The sequence below is a fragment of the Corvus moneduloides genome, chromosome Z (genome assembly GCF_009650955.1).
Source record: "Corvus moneduloides isolate bCorMon1 chromosome Z, bCorMon1.pri, whole genome shotgun sequence".
NCBI classification, from domain to species: Eukaryota; Metazoa; Chordata; class Aves; order Passeriformes; family Corvidae; genus Corvus; species Corvus moneduloides.
Genome location: NC_045511.1, coordinates 34874200 through 34895371, shown reverse-complemented (window position 1 = coordinate 34895371; position 21172 = coordinate 34874200). Strand labels below are relative to the sequence as shown.

General features: G+C 46.1%; 1 protein-coding gene and 2 long non-coding RNA genes across 3 annotated transcripts; 2 read left to right on the top strand and 1 right to left on the bottom strand.

The window, feature by feature from the left end:
* Positions 1–4252: 4252 nt before the first annotated feature.
* Positions 4253–10627, top strand: LOC116438361. The gene is made up of 2 exons (XR_004237694.1): positions 4253–5867; positions 10125–10627. It is a non-coding gene; the product is annotated as an uncharacterized LOC116438361 (long non-coding RNA).
* On the bottom strand, positions 7336–20937 carry LOC116438360. Its single transcript, XR_004237693.1, has 3 exons — positions 20859–20937; positions 9809–9815; positions 7336–7349 (listed from the first exon to the last, which is right to left on the bottom strand). It is a non-coding gene; the product is annotated as an uncharacterized LOC116438360 (long non-coding RNA).
* On the top strand, positions 14999–16707 carry GADD45G (growth arrest and DNA damage inducible gamma). The gene is made up of 4 exons (XM_032097226.1): positions 14999–15135; positions 15244–15345; positions 15451–15664; positions 16035–16707. Exons 1-4 carry the CDS (start codon positions 15083–15085, stop codon positions 16143–16145), a joined length of 480 nt encoding a protein of 159 aa, XP_031953117.1. The 5' UTR covers positions 14999–15082; the 3' UTR covers positions 16146–16707.
* Positions 20938–21172: the final 235 nt, after the last annotated feature.

The window sequence follows — 21172 nt, the reverse complement described above, 5'->3', positions numbered from 1 at the left end:
TCCTATTTTGACTGCTTTGTATGCAGAAGCTAAATTAATAAGACTGAAAGAGAAAGCTCTGCAATTAATTCCAGAAAGTGATGTCAGTGGAAACTTTTTAGCTGAACTCAGCGTAGCAGTGACCAGTAAGCACATGCTCAGTCTGGTTTCACCATGAGACATGGATGACCTGGCCATCCGTGGCTGTAAGAGAAAACCCAGCGCTAATAGGAGAATTTCCACAGCTTTCCAAAAGTCATTTAAGAAGCTGTGTTCAGCAAATCTGCATGAGTGTAACCCGTGGGTGACACCTTGTGAGCAAAGCTGGTGAGTTGCCTGGCAGTTGAGAGTTACAGCAGTGGTTTTTTAGGGTGGTCCCGCACAGTTGGTAACAATACTCATCGCCCTTCCTTCACAATGCTGACAACTGCCAGTGTTGGTAATGACAGTTATGTGCTCTGTTTTACCCAATACCAAGGCCCACACACACACAAAAAAAAGAAGTTTGGTTTAAAGAAGTTATTATTATTATTATTATTATTATTATTAAAATTTATTTATTTATTTTAAAAATTTTGCTGTCAGTCTATGTATTTCATTCACTTCCAGCTTTTCTCTCAAGCTGTGGGGGTCAAAAAGCCTTAATTCATAAAACAAAAAGCTTCTCTTCACTAGCATGAATCCAGGAACTGGGAGACTTAAAATTACAGAAAGCATGCAGGGCTTCAGCTGGTCTGCTAATCCTGTTTTGCACACATGGAACTAGGCCAGGCACAGAGAGCTTTACTGTTCTGTCCAGGGTTACATATAATTTTGAACAGAGTGAGATGTGCTGATGTCCAGATTACTAAACAAGTTTTCCTCTTCTGGAAAACAGAGATGACTAAATTCTTACAACATAGTCCCCATTTCAAACCACAATATGAGGTCACTTAGCCACCACTCTCTTTAATCCTTCCTAGCAAACACCAAGCTGTATGTATAATGTCTGGACTTTTCTTCAGTAATTGCCTTATTTTGCAGTTGCTTCTGTGTTCTGAATGACAACTGCTCGTTGCACAGTGCTGTACAGTGGAAAAAATCTCTGTAACAAGTTCAGTCTTATTATTGTTATATAAATGTCATTGCCAATGTCCCCAGACTCTCTTTATCAGCCAGCAGCGGGCCACTTCTCCAAATGTGTATATCTTCAACAGTGAATAGCAACAGAGTGAAGTTGGATAACAGGTAAGTGATGTTCACATCTTCCTCCTATTGTATCCACACAAACTGGAGCTAAGGGAAACTATATTTCTAAAAAAGCGATGTCATTCTTAGATTTTGAAATATACATGCAGGATCCCGAATGGGGGATTTGCCCAGAAGGGTGGGAGGCAGGACCTCGTGGGGTGCTGAGGGTTTGAAGACATATCTATTTTAACCACTAGAGGTCCGTTTCACACAACTCCTTTTCAGAGTACAGACAGGATTCTGTATTAGTACCAAATTTTAAACAGATATTTAAACTATTTTGCTTTAAGTGGCTGGTATGAGAATGCCACCTGAAAAGATAACATGTATTTTTTGTTTTCTGGTGGTTCTTGCAGTAGCAGGTAGATCTTTTTTTCTTCTTTTAAACACTCATCTAGTCAGCAGACTACTGAAGAGTACTAAACAAGAAGCTAGATTAGTATCCATCTGCTGGTAATTTTACTATTTTCTCAATCATTAATACAGAGGATGAAGTTACTGTGCGAGATAAGTCACAAAAGCCCACTCTGACATCCTTATCTTTTTCTCAGAATATTTGGAGGCACAAGTCAAAGGAGCTTGCTAATGGCCCCTCTTATCTATATTAGACAAATTACAGAGACAGAGCGCCGTACTGGGACATGAAACTCTGTGCCCTAAAATGAAGAGTTGTTAGGGGAAGAGTCACTGTTCAATGAGTTTGTGACTTTGAGGAAGCCTTTCTAGCCAAGGTGCTGTGCATGGCTTTGGGTACACAACTACAGAAAGACTCAGAAGGGTGTTGGGGTCTCCCCTCCTGCCGTGTAGCCCTGGGAGAGGGGCCCTGAGGGCACAGACACGGGGTTTCCCTGCCCCTGCTCAGCCTCGTTCCCATTGGTTGGTTTGTGTTCCCTGCGCGGGCAGAAGGACCCTTGGTCCCGTGACTGTGACAGTTCCTCAGCAGAGCTCCGGCCATGCGGCTGGAGAAATAAACATCTCTGAAACAGCTATCAAGAATCTATCCGTCTATATATATTTCCTTTCCACGGGACTCCTGGTTTGATATATGCATGTTGCAGTATCCCCACTGCAACATAATGGTGGAGATGCTGGGGGCAAGACACCGATCTCTGAGGAAGATTCGTGAGTAAAATAACCACTCTAGACCTCTCTCTTCTCATCTTGGTTTGGATATTCTCTCTGGACTATGGAAGAATTGTGGGAAATGGGGCTCTCTGAGCCACAGAAAAAAATGTATCTAGAAGTAAAAGGAATCCTTGAACAAAACAAAAAAGTAATGCAACCGGGAGATCTAGAACATTTTTTCATCTGGCTTTTCAAAAGGTTCTCCTATATTTCTTGAGACTTACTTTTTGATATCAAACCTCCTGAATCTTGTGAGCGGTGTTTCTGGGACGAGATCTGGGATAAAGTAAGGGATCAAAGAGAAGGTTTCCATGCATACCTTATAATCAGGGAAGCTCTTGAGGAGCATTTGTACGGTCCCATTACCCCTAAAGCAGAGGATCCTACTTATCCCGTGGCCGAGGCCACGCGGCCGCCATCCCGGGAGCACATGACTACAGCTGCGCTGGATGCGCCCGGCCCCCTCGGGAGCGCGCACCTTATCGCGGACCCCATCCCTGTCTCAGGGTCCCCGGCCATGCGACCGCGAGTGAGGGAGCGATGCCGCAGGCGCCACGGGTGCCGTGGGCCACGAGCAGCCAGGAACCGGGCATCGGCGTGGCAGCCCGCTCTGAGCACACGGCTCGGAGAGCCCTGCGGAGGGAGAAGCGGCGGTTTCCACAGCGACACGAGAAGCCGCGCAGCGCAGCGCCGAGCCGGAACGGGGCCGCTCTCAAAGCAGCGTGGAGTTTGCGGAGCGAAACCACTCACAGGGCGTGGGGCTGGCGGCGATGGCAACGCGGGGCCGCACAGAGCCCAGACACGCCGGAGCAGCGCCGCTTGGAGGGCGCGGAGCAGCCGCAACGCGGGGGCCCGGCCGAGACATTGGAGTCGGTGAGGCGGCGGCCACGCAGGACCAGCAGCCACGACAAACACGCAAGCACGTGATGGGAGGAGTTGTAGCCACGAAAGTCACAGGAACTGTGAAATGGTACAATGTGAGAAACAACTATGGATTTATAACACGAGATGACACAGGGAAGGATTTATTCATCCATAGAACTGCCATTAAAAGGAATAACCCTAAAAGTTACCTGCAAAGTGTAGGAGATGGGGAAGTTGTACAATTTGATATAGTGCAAGGAAAGAAGGGTTTACAAGCAGCAAGTGTTACTGGGCCTAGAGGTATTCCTGTCAAAGGCAGCCGTTATGCACAAAATTATAAACAATATCCATCCCAGCAACTTCCCTACCCACAGCCTACTTTCCCCTTTTACCCTATACCCAATATGTACCCCTTCCTAAGTTTACCCCATCCCCAGTTTATTCCTAATCCGTTTTTCACCCCATGGCTTCCCTATACAATTCCATTTCCTTACAATTCATTTCCGATGCTGAGGGGGGGATGAAAAGGGGGAGGGAAGAAATTAAACCCTCTCCTGCCTCAGTTTCCCCACAAAGCATGCTCAGAGGGTTCTGACTCCCTTCTGTCAGCCCTAAGATGTTCCATAGAACCTGTTTGGACATTTAAAGACTCAGGAGGGTGGCTTGTTTTGTTTTGAAACTGTTCTTGTTATGTTTATCCAGTTGTTTTCATTCTCCTTTTATTAAAATAAAACAGGTGAGGTGTTGGGGTCCCTCCCCTGCCATGTAGCCCTGGGAGAGGGGCCCTGAGGGCACAGACACGGGGTTTCCCTGGCCCTGCTCAGCCTCGTTCCCATTGGTTGGTTTGTGTTCCCTGCGCGGGCAGAAGGACCCTCGGGTCCCGTGACTGGAACAGTTCCTCGGCAGAGCTCCGGCCATGCGGCTGGAGAAATAAACACCTCTGAAACATCTACCAAGAATCTATCCATCTATATATATTTCTTTTCCACGGGACTCCTGGTTTGATATATGTATGTTGCAGTATCCCCACTGCAACATAATGGTAGGGCTGGGTGGGTGCAAGTTGAAGGATGAAGACCTTATTCCTCCAGCATCTCCATGTGTGTGCTTCAGCTTCCGCTAGACACGTACCCCAAACCAAATTCTTGCCAGTGTGAGTATCTAGAGCAATTTCAGACTTTCAATGCTGCTTTTCTGCAGCTCAGCCACATCTGCCTCCTATAACTAAGCCCTGAGAGTCCAGAGCACACAGTCTATATCTTTAAAACTGGACTGAGCACCAAATGCAGCTATTCTGCCTAGGCAAACCCAGGACCAGGGTCAGAGCTGTTGCTTCTGCCCCTGTTTATTCAGCTGGGTAGAAAAAACTTTGCTCACTGTTGTCCTGCGTCCCAGTTTCCATTCCCAGGGCTGCCAGAAGCTCTCCATGGGCATATTTTTGGTTGAAACTACATGCCACTTCCACAGTCAGTGCTTGACACTCTCTCTCTTCAGGCATTACAAATAGGGAGCTCCACTCCTCACCAAACCCTGGAAAGTGTTGCACTTGAGAGAGTCCCACTGAGACACTCTGCTTCTACTGCTTATGGAGGGTAGCTGGCACTGGCGAAGCTGAATTCTGGTCTCCATTAATCTTTCACTCCAGGCTTTTTGATGATGAACAACATCAGGTGTCAGGGGCCAGGCATAAGTCACAGCTGACAAAGCTTATGCTGATGGTGTAGCTACTGAAATATTAGTTGTCGATAAGAGTGTCTACCTGATATCCAGGGTAATATACAAACTGACTGGAACCAGAGAAATTTTCACATTTTCTGAAAACAGTGTCATATCCACACCCCAGATAGTAACTGATCACAGCACATGCCACAAGAGTAGGCTATGTGCCACCCCACTTCTTATATACACCATCTATGCCACTGCCTGCCACACTTTCCCCACACCAGATGAACAACTAAAGTCTAGGCGGAAACCTGTGATTAGGTTTGAACTAAAATCATATACTCAATATCTGAGGAATAGGGCTATATGGGAAAATGACAAGGAATTACACATAGGAACATGAGAAAGTAAAAAGCAACAGAGCAACAGTGATAATTTAGCCAGGTGGCATACACATAATTTAATTAAATTAGTTAAAGCTATCTCAATGAATTTCAAGATGGACAATTAACTAGTAAAATGTGATAGTGAGGAATAATAGTCCTGCAGTTATTTCATACTCACTAGCTCCCCACTGGCCTTTTGTCCTATACAGTGTTAAACTGTGTCCGAATGTTATATTTCTGCACATTCATCAGCTGTCACCACTTGCTTTTTGTAACCTTATGCATCAAAGAGTGCAACTGGATTTCTCTTTATGAGGTCATTCATGGCTCACTTCTCACTATGATATTTGGAGCGCTTGATTAACAAGAGCTCAAAGAGGAAATTTGAACTTTTAGATACCATTACATAGTACTTTAATTAATGTGCTTCTTTATATCTAAAGAAAATACCTCTGCTCATCCTTGTGGGTGAAAAGGAAAGAGAAAATCTGTGCATTTTCTAATTTTAAGCTTTTTCTATTTTTACTGTCACCAGGATTGTTGGATAAAAATGTTTTGACTTGATGTTGCTTGTGAGCAAGGAAAATTGGCAGTGAAGAAGCATCTCAGCAAATAACTGAGGTCGGTAAAGATTTTTGATGTTCTTACCTTTCATTTGTTTTAAAGAAAAGGGTGAAGGGAAGGTAATCCTGCCCCCATCACATTTTATTTCTTACCTGTTTAGATATAAGCCAGTTTCATAGATTTTCTTTTTAAAGGCAGACAAAAGCACATGGAAAAATTCAGAGTTACACATTTAAGGTCTAGGCTGACCATCTGAATTTTCATTCTCCTGTTGCTTGTCCTATTACATCTACAACAGAAGACATCAAAGAACTAACAAAGGATCAGAGTATTTCACTCAGGTAGGCACATCTCTGCTGAAATATGAGAGGCTCTTGACACAGGGCAACACATCTACAAGTTACAGAATCACAGAATCACACAGAATCAATTAGACTGGAAAAGATGTCCAAGACCATTGAATCCAACCTTTGACTTATCACCACCCTGCCAACTAGACCACAGCACCAAGTGCTACATCTAGTCATTTCTTGAACACATCCAGGGATGGTGATTCCACCACCTCCCTGGGCAGCCAATTTCAATGTTTAACAGCTCTTTCTACCCTGAGTTTAGCTCAGCTGGTTAGAGCATGGCACTAGTAACACCAAGGTGTGGGTTAAATCCCAGTACGGGCCATTCACTTAAGAGCTGGACTTGAAGATCCTTGAGGGTCCCTTCCAACTCAGAATATTGTGTGAAGAAATTTCTCCTAATGTCCAGCCTGAACTTTCCCTGATCCATCTTGGCCATTTGTTCTCATCTGTTGCTGGTTCCCCCGTGAAGAGGCTGATCTCTGCCTTGCTACCACCTCCTTTCAGGCAGTTGTAGACAGTGATAGCATCTCCCCTGAGCCTTCTTTTCTCCAGGCTAAAGTCACTCTTAAAGGTTGGGCAGAGAAGTGATTGAGAGCAGCCCTGGGGAGAAGGCCTTGGGGGTGCTGGTGGGTGAGAGGCTGGACATGACCCAGCCATGGGCACTCACAGCCCAGAGAGCCAAACGTGTCCTGGGCTGCATCCAAAGCAGCGTGGGCAGCAGGGGAGGGAGGGGATTCTGCCCCTCTGCTCTGCTCTGGTGAGACCCCACCTGGAACGCTGCATCCAGCTCTGGGGTTCCAGCACAGGAAGGACAGGGACCTGTAGGAGTGTGTCCAGAGGAGGCCACCAAGATGATCAGAGGACTGAAGCACCTCCCCTGCAAAGACAGGCTGAGGAAGTTGAGGCTATTCACCATGGAGAAGAGAAGGTTGTGTGGAGACCCCATAGGAGCCTTCCCCATAGGACAGAGAGTAATAGGTTCAGATTGAAAGAGGGGAAATTTAGGTTTGATATATGGAAGAAACTATTTACTCTGAGGGTGGCGAAGCACTGGAACAGGTTGCCCAGTTCAAGGCCAGTTTGGATGGGACTTTCAACAAATTGGTCTAGTGGAAGCTGCCCCTGCCCATGGCAGGGGGATGGAACCAAATGGTCTCAGAGGTCCCTTCCAAACCAAACCATTCTATGATCTGTCTTCGTTGTGAATTACATTTCTTCATGTTGCAGAATTACCCAGCAAAATGAATAATTCTGACAGCACCTGAGCTAAGAGAAGATTTTGCTCTTTTTTCATTTAACAAACAGACAGCTCTTCAGTGATCTTCTTAACCACTTGATTTTTAACTTTTCTGGGCATGTCTACGAAATATCAGTACACAACAAAAAAAATTGCTGATCAAGTTATGTTCAGCTGTTTAAAAATTCACTTTGGCATTGTATGGAGCCATTCACTGGGAAAACCAACATCATCATTCAAATCTCTCTTTAATGTCTTCTGGTTGGACTGGAGAGATAGCAAAACAAGGCTGTTTTTCAGTAGTTCTGTTCTGCTGGAGGAGAGGGGCTCATATGCAGGCATTAGCAGATATGGCAGAAAAAAAATTAAGGAACTAAGGTAAATGGGGCTGAAAAACAGCTACATTACAAGAAAATCCCATTTTTATTTGTAACTGAGCCTTACTTGAGACTATTATTGGCAGCAGCTGGAAGACTGAAGTGCTGAGTGAACGGAGAGCCAGAATCTGGGATTTTTGATTTGTCCCCCTTTCTCCTGGCTTGAATTATTAACAAATACAATTTTTTGTGTCACTTATGTAATTTTTTAACCTTCCATCTGAAGCCATCCTATTAAGTAAGATTTCCAGGCATTCTTGGACAAGGTGTGTGCTCAAGAATAGTAAATCTGACACTGCAGGCTTCCTGGCACACAGGCTTCAATTGAACATGCATGCACAATCTGTCCAATTTGGCCAGAAAACATAGGATTTACTGAGCTGGTTGTTACACAGCCATAGTGCATATGGGCTGTGAATGTGTCTAGGATTACCAGTCACACAGCAGCCAGTCAGAGCTGCTGTGAATGCACAATAAGGTTTCGGTTGCTGGACTTACAGACACACAGAAATCCCAGGAGAGAATCCTGAAAAATCTGCCCTGATAAAATTCTGATCTGATAGAAAGAAAGCATTGCCAAGAAAACCTGGCTTTCAGCAGTTCTTAATTAAAAGCAAAAAGAAAAGAAAAAAATAGATCATCATGCCTCCCAGTGTTTCTGAGGGACTCCTGAGCTGGGGTGCTGCAGAAGGTTCCCTGACATGTTATCAGCTATCCCCCACAAACTGCTTTGGACTGCCCTTCTCAGCTGCCAGGATGTGAATTATGCAGATTTTAGCAGAGGCCTGGGGAAGGAGCTGTCCCAGACACTTGCAGCTCACCATAGTCTGAGTGCTTGCCCTTTTGTTTTCCTTTTTAATGCACACTAGAGTGGGTCTCTCAGGAGTGTAACAGTGGAGATAAGCATGGAAAAAAACCCATCTCCTGTCTGTAACTCTATTAGACACTCCTGGTGGAGATGGTCTTGTTTAAAATATGAAACCCAAATACGCAATGCTACTGCTAGAATGACATTGAGGTGCTGGAGTGTGTCCAGGGAAGGGCAATGGAGCTGGTGAAGGGTCAGGAGCAGCTGAGGGAGCTGGGGGTGTTTAGCCTGGGGAAAAGGAGGCTCAGGGGAGACCTTATCACTCTCTACAACCACCTGAAGGGTGGGTCTAGCCAGGTGGGGGTCAGTCTCTTCTCCCAGGTAACAAGTGAGGACGAGAAAAAACAGCCTCAAGTTGTGCCAAAGGAAGTTTAGATTGGATATTAGGAAAAATTTGTTCACCAGAAGAGTTGTCAAGCGCTGGAATAGGCTGCCCAATGAAGTGGTTGAGTCACCATCCCTGGAAGTATTTAAAAGATGTGTGGATGTGGCACTTAGGGACATGCTTTTGTGACGAACATGACAGTGCTGGGTGAATGGTTCAACTTGGTGCTCTTAAAGGTCTTCTCCAACCTAAATGATTCCATTCTATATGTGACTATTGAGGGATCACATGGCTAGATGAATGCAGTATAGGAATCTAAACAGTAAATAGATCATTTGTACAGAGGAAAAAGGCTTGAACTTGCTAAATATTTCCATTTAAGTATTGCAGTAAAAGCAAACCTGCTGGGGAAAATAGCACTGTGTTTGGAGGTACAAAAACTCAAACATTCAAAATTAGTGCAAGGGCTTTTGCCTTTTTTAGTGCAAAGCCTAAAAAGATGACAGAAATGAGGGCTCTGTACTCATCTACACAACATTCTGTAATAATCAGGTCTATGCAAACAATTAAGTGTTCTCCATTCCATAGAATTTCACTTATATTTGTGAGAATACTCAAATCTTTTTAACAAAACAGTAGAACACTTAATTGAGAAGACTGCTGCTTCTATTACCACAGCTTTTTTTTTTAACCAAGACTTGTGATACGCAGGGATTTTTTTGTTTGGTTGGTTTGGGTTTGGTTTTATTCTTTGTTTTGTTTGTTTTGTTTGGGTGGGGTTTTTTGTTGTTTTGTTTTCGTTTTTTTTTAAAGAAGAAGCTATGAAAAGCCTTACTTCACTGCTTTCTCAGTAAGTTAAACATCCCTGTTGCTTACAGATTGTGGATATTTGGTCTTGGCTGGTGTCAATTCTGTGGCAAAAGTGTCACAGAATAAAGTTTATGTACAGAGGATGCTAATTGGTTTACGAGGCATGGGGATCAGCAGTATCTGTGTCAGGTTCAGTGGAAAGAAATTATGTGAGGATTAGGTAGGTGACTGTTGATCTACTGGAAACACGAAATCAGCTTGAATTTAACCAGAGGATTTGTAGACCCTCCTAAAACTTGTGTTCAGTAGAAAGGTTTTTGATTTAGTTTTTATTTTGTAAGATGCTGCACCTGGAGAAAGAAGCTTGCTGGGTGATTACAATAGGTCTGCAAAGGAGGAGAACAGGATGGAGGACTGGGCTAGGAGAAGGAGAAGCTCTGATGGATTTGGAAAGACATCGGCAAGGGACTACTCCATCTGAACTGAAAGGACTGGTCTATCTTGGTAAAGAGAGTCTTTGTGATACAAAGATGTGCAGCATGAGCCAGGACAGCACTAGGCAGGTGAAAGCAGTGTAGGAGCCCCACAGCTGGGACTTCTGTTAGCATGGCTGGCAAGCCTTTTCTGATGTGGAAGGTTTGAGTCTTCTCTCACTTAGGCCAAGAAGTAATGTCTGTGACTGCTGCACTTCAGCTGGAGACATGCTATTATTTCCCCACAAAATGACAAAACTCATGTTTATTGCCAGCTATACAGGTGTGTAAACCTTTCACACTTTTATCTGTCAAATTCTGCTGGGTTCCTTGCCTTTGTTGTGATTGAATATACTATTATTTCTCCTTTACTTTGTGTCTCACTTTTTATACTAGGTGTCTGGTTTAGAACCACAGAATTATCAAGGTTGGAAGAGACCTCTAACATCATCCAGTACAACCATCAACCCAGCACGACACTGTAACCCCTAATCCACTAACCCACATCACCCAGCACCAAATCCAGATGCCTCCTAAGGACGTCCAGGGATGGTGACTCCACCACCTCCCTGGGCAACCAAATTCCAATGCCTGACATGCCCTGCCAGTGATAATTTTTTTCTAGTATCTAATCTGATTCTGCTGTTTCAGCTGAAGGCCATTTCCTCTGGTTCTCTCACTGCAGGCACAGTAGAAGGGACCGACCCCCACCTCACTACAGCTTCCTCTCAGGGAATTGAAGAGAGCAATGAGGTCTCCCCTGAGCCTCCTCTTCTCAAGACTAAACAAACCCAGCTACCTCAGCAACTCCTCATAAGACAGGTTTTCTAGACACTTCATGAGCCTTGTTGACCTTCACTGGACAAGCTCCAGCACCTCAATGTCCTGGAGCTGTGAGGGGGCCAAAACTGGACTTGAGGTGCAGCCTCAGCAATGCCAAGTACAGGAGGATGATCACTTCCCTCGTCCTGGTGGCCACACTATTCTTGGTTCAGGCCAAGATGCCTTTGGCCCTCTTGGCCAGCTGGGCACAGCTCACACTGAGCCGGCTCTCAGTGAGCACCCCCAAGTCCCTTTTTGCTGACCAGCTCTTGACCCACTCCTCGCCCGGCCTGTAGCACTGCACGGGTCTGCTGAGACTGAAGTGCAGGACCCAGCACTTTGCCTTATTGAGCCTCATGCAGTTGTCCTTGGCCCATTGATTGAGTCTGTCCAGGTCTCTGTAGTGCCTTCCTACCCGTGAGCATGTCTGTGGATCAACTCACAGACTTTAGGGGATCTCTGTGTAGGAAGCACCAAGGTCTACTTTTTTGTTTGTTTGATTGGTTGGCTGTTGCCCGGAGTTTTTTTCTTTTCTTTTTCATTTTTTTTTAATTTATTTTTTGTTTCCCCCGTGTCTCCGTTGGAAGCATTCCGGACACGGGAACGGGAGGGGACACGGCGGGTGCCGCGCACCAGGGCCGCGGCAGCTCCGGGGGCCGGCAGCGATGTCCCAGGTGACCACGAGAGGTCAGCGCAGGCTTTGCTGCGAGCGCGGCGCCGGGCGGCAGCGGCGCCTTCGGTCCCGTCCTGAAGGCAGGCTCTGCCGGCGAGCCTTGCCGTGCCGCGGGGAGGGAGCACGGACAAGTGGCACTGGTGTTATACCAGGCTGTCAGCAATCATGGCAAAATCCACTCACTCCTGTCTGAGTGCTGTTGCCAGGTGATATTCACCACCCTCCCCCATCTCCCCCTCGATCTACAGGAGTTGATCCTCCAAAGGTCTGTGCCCACCAGTTGGATGTATTAAAAGCGTGGGAGGAAAAGACCAAGAAAACAAGCAGTGCAGACCGACCTTCACTAAAGTTCAGTTTGCTTATTAAGCGTCAAAGGTATCACATCTGCAGGGCTGATGCCTTCAAACCAGGGACGGGACCTTGGGCTTGCACAGCTTTCATTTCTACACCTCCTCTTCTGCGTCAGAGGCCTGGTGTTGATACTGTGGTTTGAAATCAGCTGGATCAAGTATCCAGTAATGAATGCTTCATGGCCTTCAGCACCATCTGTGCTAGGAGACCCAGGAATAACGGGGCAAACTGAAAAGTGGGATGTCAAGAAGCCCTAGTTCCAGGGCACTGCATCATTAAGCTGAAACTGGAAGCCTGGATGTGGAGGGATGAAGGTGCTAATATGGATCCATATATCACTTTATTATCTAGACAATTATATGTATTTTACTATTACATATGCACAATTCACCACTCTGAGTTACTTTGGCTTACTAATTTGGATCCATTTTAAGTAGCATTTTTACTGTAATGAGAAAGTGGTCAAAGTCATAGCTGATATCAGCATCTTTCAAAACTGTGAGTCAGTTCTGGACTTTCCACCTATTTCATCAGAAATAGGCCCTTGAATACTTCTAAGAGGCATACCATTTAGTGTGTCTTACCATTCAAGCTGTTCTTCTGCATTCATCCCCATTTATATACCTAGGGAAAAAAAAAAGAAAAAAAAAAAAAAAGAGGCTGATGTATCAAGGGTTTTTATCTTTTGAGAAAGAACGGTACATGCTACATACACTGTGCTATTTCCAGCAAGTGGAGATAATTGCTCTTGCATGAATCCAGACCAGGAGATAATTTTCTGGAAACTTTTCACTTTTTTTTTTTGAATAAAGCAAACTAAGAATTTATGCCCTTCTCAAGCAAATTAAGAGTGACAGGTCACTGGTTTAGTTTCCAAGTTAAGAATGCCTTTGCATGTTAGTAGGGTTAAAGAGGTTGTTAGGCTTGGGAATTGGTATTTACATCAAAGAGTTTTCTCCCCAGTACTGACAGCTCTGTAGACATCAGAGAAATATTCTTAGAGAGGCTGGATGTGTCTTGGCAGACATCATGCCTATGTTGTCACTAGTTAAAAATGGAAGCTCACTAAGTGATTACTGCCAGGTCCAATGCTGTCACCTGTAGTGTCACCAAGGCACTAACTAGAAACAACTGGAAGTAGAAACACAGCAGCTCATTAAAGTGGCTCAGTTTGAGAAGCATTTTGGAAACTGTGGTGCTCAAAGAGACTGAAAGTGCTGAGCATTGTATTGTATATACCATATAGACGAGACGTGCTTGATCCAGGACTCCCATTGAAGTACTGGAAAGGACATCCCCGGTTTAAACACATTTGAAAGGGGACGATGCGGCTGCAGGCTAGGGAACAGCAAGGGCGACAGTTTAGAGAGCTCCGTCTGTGCGACCCGCTGGAGTCGGTCCGGGCAGGTCGCAGTGGCACAGCTTACCCCAAGGTGGCTCTCCGCAACCTCTGTTAAACCGCTTGGGGCTGCTCTGAAGCGGTGACTCGGTGGAGACAAGTGCTAACTGTGAGCCCAAGCCTAAGCGTGTCAGACGCTGAAGGGACGTGAAAAGTGATTTGCATTTAAATATTTAGACTGTGCTCATTCACAGTGGGAAAATTTGTTTTATTTTTGCTTGGTTTGCTGACAAACAGGTTCAGATCTGGGTTCAGCAATCACACTCTCTTCACGCTGAATTAATTATGAAGGATACAGTGTTCAAATTGGAGCTACTTTAATAAAGCCCGACTGAAAAAAAAAAATCTGTTCTCTCAACACCCCCCCCCTCCCCGCCCCCGCAGCATCATAGGCCGATACAGCCTGCAGAAAGGTTACCAGTGAGCTCAGAACAGGTGTCTCAGGGCTTTGTCGCATCGGGGCTTGCAGTCCTGCAAGGATGAAATCTACACAGCCTCCTTAGACAGGGAGCCTGCTCCACTGCTTGACTGTTCTCAGGGGGAAGGGGTTTTCTTTACATCCGATCTGAGCCTCTTGCTTCACCGTAGGCTCACTGTCTCCTGCCTCCCCACTAGGAATTGCTGTGAAGACCCTGTTGTCTTCTCGATGATCGCTCCACAGGTTTTGCAGCCTGCAGTTTACCACCCAAACTGTGCATTCCCCAGGCTGAACTGGCGCTGGTCCCTCAGCCTGCAGAGCAGGACAGCGCCGCAGCTCTGGACACCTCGGAGCCCTCATCAGCACTTGCTCCAGTTCATCCATGTGTTTCCCCTACTGGGGGTGCCCAAACCGGACAAACTACATTGCTGATGTCCCGTGAGTGCTGAGCAGAGGGGGATTATCACCTCCCTCAGCCGGCTGGCCATGCTCCTGTTCGTACAGACCAGGGCACGGGGCGGCTTTGCTGCCGCCGGGGCACTGCTGGCCATGACCAGGTCACTGCCCAGTACAGCCCCAGGACCGTCTCCACAGAACTGCCCTCAGCCCTGGTGCTTACAGGGGCTGTCCCTTCGCGGCGTTTACGTTTGCAGAAACCATATTAATAAAACCTTTTGTTTATTTTTTTTTTTCTTTTTTTTTTTTTAATCTCCCCTGCACGGTTCGGATTTTCCGTTCTAAATCTTGGACACAAATCGCCCTGCTCCTTGCCGGTGCCCACGGCGAGCGGTGCGCAGGGAGCGGCCGGGCGTGCAGGCGCACCGCCGGCCCCGCTGCCCCGGTTGGCCCCGGCGGCGCCGCTGCCGCAGGCCGGCGCGTGCCTGCGCGCCCCCCCCCCCGCCGTCCCTTCCCCACGTGGGCTCCCGGCACGAGCCGCCCTGCGCCGCCCCCCCTCGCTTCCTCTCCGGCGCGCGCCGATTAGCATAATAAAGCCGCCCCTTTCTCCCTCGGCGGCCAATGGGAGGCCGGGAGGCGCCCGCGCGGGCTATAAGTAGCGCACGCCTGCCTGCTGCCACTTCAGAGCGCTGAGGGGGTGAGGGGAGCCAGGGCTGGGCGGAGCGAGGGCTGAGGGAGCCGCTGCCGCGCTGTGGGGACTAACTGCTATGACTCTGGAGGAGATCCACGGACAGCAGCCCATGCCTGCGGGCCACGACTGGTACGTGCGGGTGGGCACTGGGAAGCCGAGGAAAGCTGGTAGCGGGCGGTTTCGGGGCGGTGGTGGCGACGGCACCGCGCTGACCCTGTGTCCTCTCTCGGCCCGCAGGATGCAGGGCGCCGGCACGGCCCTCCACGAGCTGCTGGTGTCGGCGCAGCGCCGAGGCTGCCTCACCGCCGGCGTCTACGAGTCAGCCAAGCTGATGAATGTGTAAGTAAGGCGGCGGAGGCAGGGGGAGTGTGTAAGTCAGCCCGGCGGGGCTGCGGGGCGGCCGGCGCCGACCGCGGGACTCATCACGCTGCTCCCCTCTTGCAGCGACCCCGACAACGTCGCGTTCTGCGTGCTGGCCGCGGACCAGGAAGACGAGGGGGACATCGCCCTGCAGATCCACTTCACTCTGATCCAAGCCTTCTGCTGTGAGAACGACATCGACATCGTGCGGGTGAACGACGTGGCCAAGCTGGCGGCCATCGTGGGGCCCAGCGAGGACTCCGGGGAGCCGCGGGATCTCCACTGCATCCTCATCACGGTGGGTGTCCCGCGGGCGGCAAACGCTGTCTCCCCGGCGCTGCCGGCTCTACCCCGCACGGCCAGAGCCTGTCGGGGGCGGCCCCTTCTCCGCTGCGGGTGGTCGAGTCCTCTGTTGGGCACAGATAGAGCGCTTGGCACGCAGCGAAGTCAGCTGAGTAGTAGTAGTAGGAGGAGGAGGCAGAACTTCTCGTAACTGTGGATTTCCTCTGCTGTCCACAACGGCAGCATCTCTGCTTCCTGTCTTGTCTCTGTCAGGACAGAAACCGTCTGGAAGTGCCTCCAGTCCTAAGCTAATGCTTCTGTAAATGTTATGATGACCTCAGCTGGCGGGCAGCACTCACGGTGTGCAACTTTTTTCTTTCTTGCAGAACCCGAATGAAGAAGGCTGGAAGGACCCAGCTCTGGAGAAGCTGAACTTGTTTTGCGAAGAGAGCCGAAATGTCAATGACTGGGTGCCAACCATCACCCTGCCTGAGTGATGGTCACCCGGTGCACCGGGGAAGGCTGAAACCTTTGTTGCATTCTCAACGTGCTGTGCGTTCACCAAAATGTGCAACAAGCTGCTGATTCCATGGATTAGCCTGGTCAAGAGACTGGATTAAAGTCCCTCAGACTGGCATGCAGTGGGCTCTTACAGAGGAGAAAGAGGAAAACAGCTCATCTCACCAGTGAGCCTCAGTAGGCTGCAACCGTGGAGAGGCTGACATACCATGGAACTGAAAGAAGTATTGCAAGTTTGGCTGTGTGGAGCTGTTTCAGAAGGGAGAGGGAAAGTTGAGGGAAGTGGGCCAAAACTTTCCAGAAGGACTGGATAGAGTACTGTAACTAGGAACTGTTGGTGCTGTCTGCAAAACACAGGAGAAAGTATCAATATTTATGGAGTATTGGGGATTGGTTATTAAGACAAATGCAGATATTCCAAAGCAGACAGACTTCAACAGGCCTCTTGGGTCACTCTGCAGATCTGTTTTAATACTGCAATAACTTTTATTGAAATATTTGCTGCTATTGAAGCTTTCATAATAAATTTTTGACAATTAATTTCTGGGAGTGTCTTGCTTGCTGGGTGTGGGGAAGCATGTCACTGAAATACCACTGATGTTTTGCTTGTGTGCTGTAGTCAAAGGTCTGTTCCACAGTAATGGAGTTATTGCTCAAATACTTTCCTGGGCTGGCTGAATGAAGTGCTGTGCTGTCCAAGTTGATAATTCAACCTTTTACCCTCTTGCAACAGCTGCTTATCGAAACAGCTTGCAAGACTAAGGAGTTGCATGCCTAATGAGCTCACTTATTGTAATAGGAGGTCTTTGTAGTCTACTGGAGGAACACAATGCATGTTAGAAACATGGATTTTTGGAATACAGACCTCCAGTAAATTGCATCATTATTTCTTAAGTATGACTTCGATGCATTCAGGGCTGACGTGTTTCCACTTGACAGAAGCGGCTTAAACATGATGGGGGGGCTGCAAAACTCCTTAGATGTCAAACACATCTAACATTTGCTTTGATTAGAATGACATCATTAAATCTAAAACTAGCAAATGGTGAATAAACATCACATCTGCCACAAGCTGCTCTCTGATTGCCATATGCTGTAACAATAGAAGCTGTCAGTCCAGAAGCCAATTTTGCAAAACCTAATTGCATGACAACACCAAATTAAGTCCAAAGCAATTTAAGGATGGTGTGGTCTTTTTTTAGACATACTGTCATGAAAAGTTAATATGGGCAGGTTGATTTGGCCCTATGTTAAAAGGGAAAACATCACCCCATTTTTGTGCACAAACTATGCATGTGCTCTGGGACTTGACATTAAAATGGCACAGTAATAGTTCCCTCTCCACAGAGCAAGAAAGCTAAACTACTCACTTCCTTTATAGGCACTAAAACCACTCAGTTATCACAATTGCATTTCCTCTGGGCTGGCTTGCAGTGATTGACAGTAGCACTTGCTGAAAAGTGGTCATTTCCACTTGAGCAAGGAAGCTGCTTGCTCTCGGTTTCATTGTTCCTGATAAGGGAAGTTCAAATTCAGCTCCAGCATTCCTGGAATATGCTTCCTTGTACAGGAGATATCTAGCATATCATATTTTTTACTCTGTCATGAGAGGCTGTAGGATGGCAGCATAATCAGAGCTTAGACTGAAGTAAACACTGTGGGGGCCTCAGACCTCTGTAAGTATTCGTTTTTGCACTTAAGTTACAGGAGTTTCTGCACAGCCTGTTTTGCTACTTAACCTGCACTCAGCAACTGGTGTCTGTATAGGACTTTGAGAAAAGTCACATGGAGAAGCAAGAGAGTAAACAGCTCTGGCAGCTGTGATAACAGAAACTGCCTTTAAGGCAGTTGCCTTGATACAGAGAATATATCAAGTGTGAGTGCTTTACTAGACATTTTTATATTTTTCTCTTAGCAAATGCAGGTTTCTTCATTTTACAGCCAAGAAACATATTTCTGCTCTTTGCTTGAGGCCTAATTGGTACTCCGAGCCAAGAACAGATTAAAGTGGACTGTCCTGAAATCAACTTTCATGTAAGTGTAAGCAGTACTTTACAGCCTTGAGTGGTTTAAACAAGCCTGAGAAGACTAAAGGAAGTTCTCACACATGTATACAATTACATAGATCATTAAAGTATAGCAGAGTGAGTGTAACTGGTCTGTTGACTGAGACAGTAGGCACAGATAGTGGTACCTGGTAGGAAGTTTAACTTTCCAGCTTTTATGGAAGGAGTATACTACGGAGAAAACAATTAAATTAGTGGGGCAACACCAAAATACCCTTGTGAAGATGTTTTCTCTAGTCTCAGAGGAGATGGGAGGATGACCTTCTCCTTCAGCCTTGTGAAACTGTAAGCTGTATCCCATGAGAGGTACACAATTTCTTATTTTATTGACCTGTATAATTCTCCTGAAATCCCTTCTAGATCAGTGCAAATACACTGTAATGCAAATTGTATGAAACTGAGATAGCCTGCAAGTGTTATTAATACAGCATTGCAACCAAAGGCAGCTCTGACATGCAAGTTATGTGCTGCTGCAAGTATCTGTAATGATCAACGCTACTTAATGTAGCAAAAATTCAGCAGCTGGTATCTGCATCTTTACATGCTCGGATATATAACTGCAAAGAGCAACTATACTACTACTATCTTTGTTAAAGATAGAGAGTAGGCTTGGGTATTATTGACTGTAGTGGGGACAGCTGGTCGGGAGATGGTTGGCTCACCAGATGTCTGGGATATTTTGTCAAGTACCTGGGGGACCTGGAGGTTGGGACACTAGTCTCTTGTGTCTGTGAGCAATATGCCCTGAGTATTTTGCCTTCCCAGTAAACAGAAGTACCCAGGAGAGAGGCACTGTGGGTTTGCAGAACCACTGGGACCTCTGCCAGGGTGTCTACCTCCCAGCTGTGTTGCATAGTGTGCATGGGTTGGCTTGTCCTGTCCCATGGTGACCACGTCAGCAGCTCCGGGGAGGAGACTGAAGTTAATAGATTTTAATAATAAAGGTGGTTCTTCAGGGCATGACCAGCTGAGGGACATGGCAGGAGGTGCAGGACATGGAGTGGAGTCACTGAGTGGTGGTGCTTCTGGCTTTGCTTTCCATCAAACTCTTCATTTGTGTGCTACTAGGTGATAAAAACTGTGTATTTCAATATTGTAATCATCAGCTTTGGTGTTGTTCTGACTTTATTTCTAGGTACATTTTTAAATGAAGTGATGCATAAAGTTTGATTTCAAATTTTTTGAGCAATAACTTTGCATTTTTCTGTGTATCTATTTCACCACCTAATAGTAATGACTGACAGGAATTTCCCTTCAGATAAGGTTTCCTTTTCTTAATGCCGTTTTCTTTCTGTTACACTTCTGTGCATTACTTTGCCTTTCTCTCTTTGTGGTTATAGATAGTAATCTCTTCAGATCACTGACGGTTTTAGTGTGTGCTATATTAACTGCATTATCATCTTATCAGGATATATGTATGAATACTGGCACACAGCTGTAAACAATGCTTCCTCTGCTGTGGAGTAGAAAATACAAAAAGGAAGATAATAAAAGGTATATTATGAAGAGGAGGGGAAACTACTGCACAGAGTAAAGTTTGCATAAGATCTGTGCTTATGCTGGATGATATAAACAGTGTTTATAGGTCTTGATGCTCAGGGAAGGAGCTTAGATTTCTGCAGACTGGTGGAGTTTTAGTCATAGGTGGAGGGTGTTTGGATTAATGTATGTTCTGTAAGGAGAAGATCTTTGCAAAATTGCTAGTGTCAGAAACATGCCATAGCACCTCTGTCTGACAAATAAGGGAGACCTGGCTCATGTCAACAAATCTATTTATGCCAGCTCTCAGATCCCCTGACATCAGGAGGAAAGAGCAGTGTGTGCCCATGTTAAAGCACGGCAAGTATGCAGACAGTATCTTACAAGTGGAAGCAAATGCCATCACGTGTGTGCAAGGGAGATGCGTGGAGAAGGATGTGTGACCATTGTATTCCTTGTAGGGACACACATTGTGGACAGCTGGGCTCATGACTATGCATCCACAGGACTTCATTCACTGCAGAGCAGCAGTGGCAGAATCCAAGACTGGCTGAGGGATGGAGCTGTGCAGAGAGTACGTGCACCTCACCAGAGCCACTCTTTCTACAGGTTTTTATGAAAACTGCTTTTCATTCCTGCTCATTCCTTATCCATTTCATCGTGGCAGCTATTTGATCATGCAACAATAGGATATTGAAAAAGCTGAGTTAATACTTCTTGTACAATTGTTTCATACTGAATTAGTGAATACTTGTGTTATTCTGCATTATTCTGCAGTAAATCGTTATACACAACATTCTGACTATTGGAGTGTATGTGAAATACTGATTTGAATGGATCTGTGTCTTTTAAAGTATGATCAGGTCCCATACATCACAGTTATAGTGGCTGTTATGTCTTCTCCAGTCTTCCACTGCGCTGGCATATGATTATTTTGCCATGCTTTTCTTCTTTTGCCCGAAAATAACACAGAGTTATTTCCTTCTGTGTGTATAATCCTCTCTGTAGAGCTGACTACTTTGAAATAATGACTTTGCAATGTTAGTATCAATACACACTGCTGATTCAAAATTAGTTTGTGCAACTAATTTTTTTTTAATTGGTTTGGTTGCTTGCTTGCTTGCTTTTTTCACCTGGATTGGAGACATGACACTGAACTGTGCCCTAAATCAAATCCCTCCTGATGGGAGAGAATTTTCTAGAAGTCCTTGCAAGGAGTTTCAAAGATAAAATGAGACCTTTCCTGGAGTTTCAATGCTGAGGGGTAGTTGTTTATTAAGTCTTATCAGAGGAACAGAGCCACTAGCGTGACCTGGGTACAGTACAGAGGACAGAAAGCAGGAGTGAAATCTCATTATGAAGACTTACACAGCCTTTGAAAGATATTTTAACCAATAGTTACTAAAAATGTACATTATTTTCACTTTCCTACCAATTATTCAGTAACACGGCCAGGAACT

Coding starts and splice junctions, on each gene's coding strand:
- GADD45G (XM_032097226.1), top strand. CDS start 15,083: ATGACTCTGGAGGAGATCCACGGACAGCAGCCCATGCCTGCGGGCCAC. Junction 15,346..15,450: donor TCAGCCAAGCTGATGAATGT/GTAAGTAAGGCG, acceptor CCCCTCTTGCAG/CGACCCCGACAACGTCGCGT. Junction 15,665..16,034: donor TCCACTGCATCCTCATCACG/GTGGGTGTCCCG, acceptor TCTTTCTTGCAG/AACCCGAATGAAGAAGGCTG.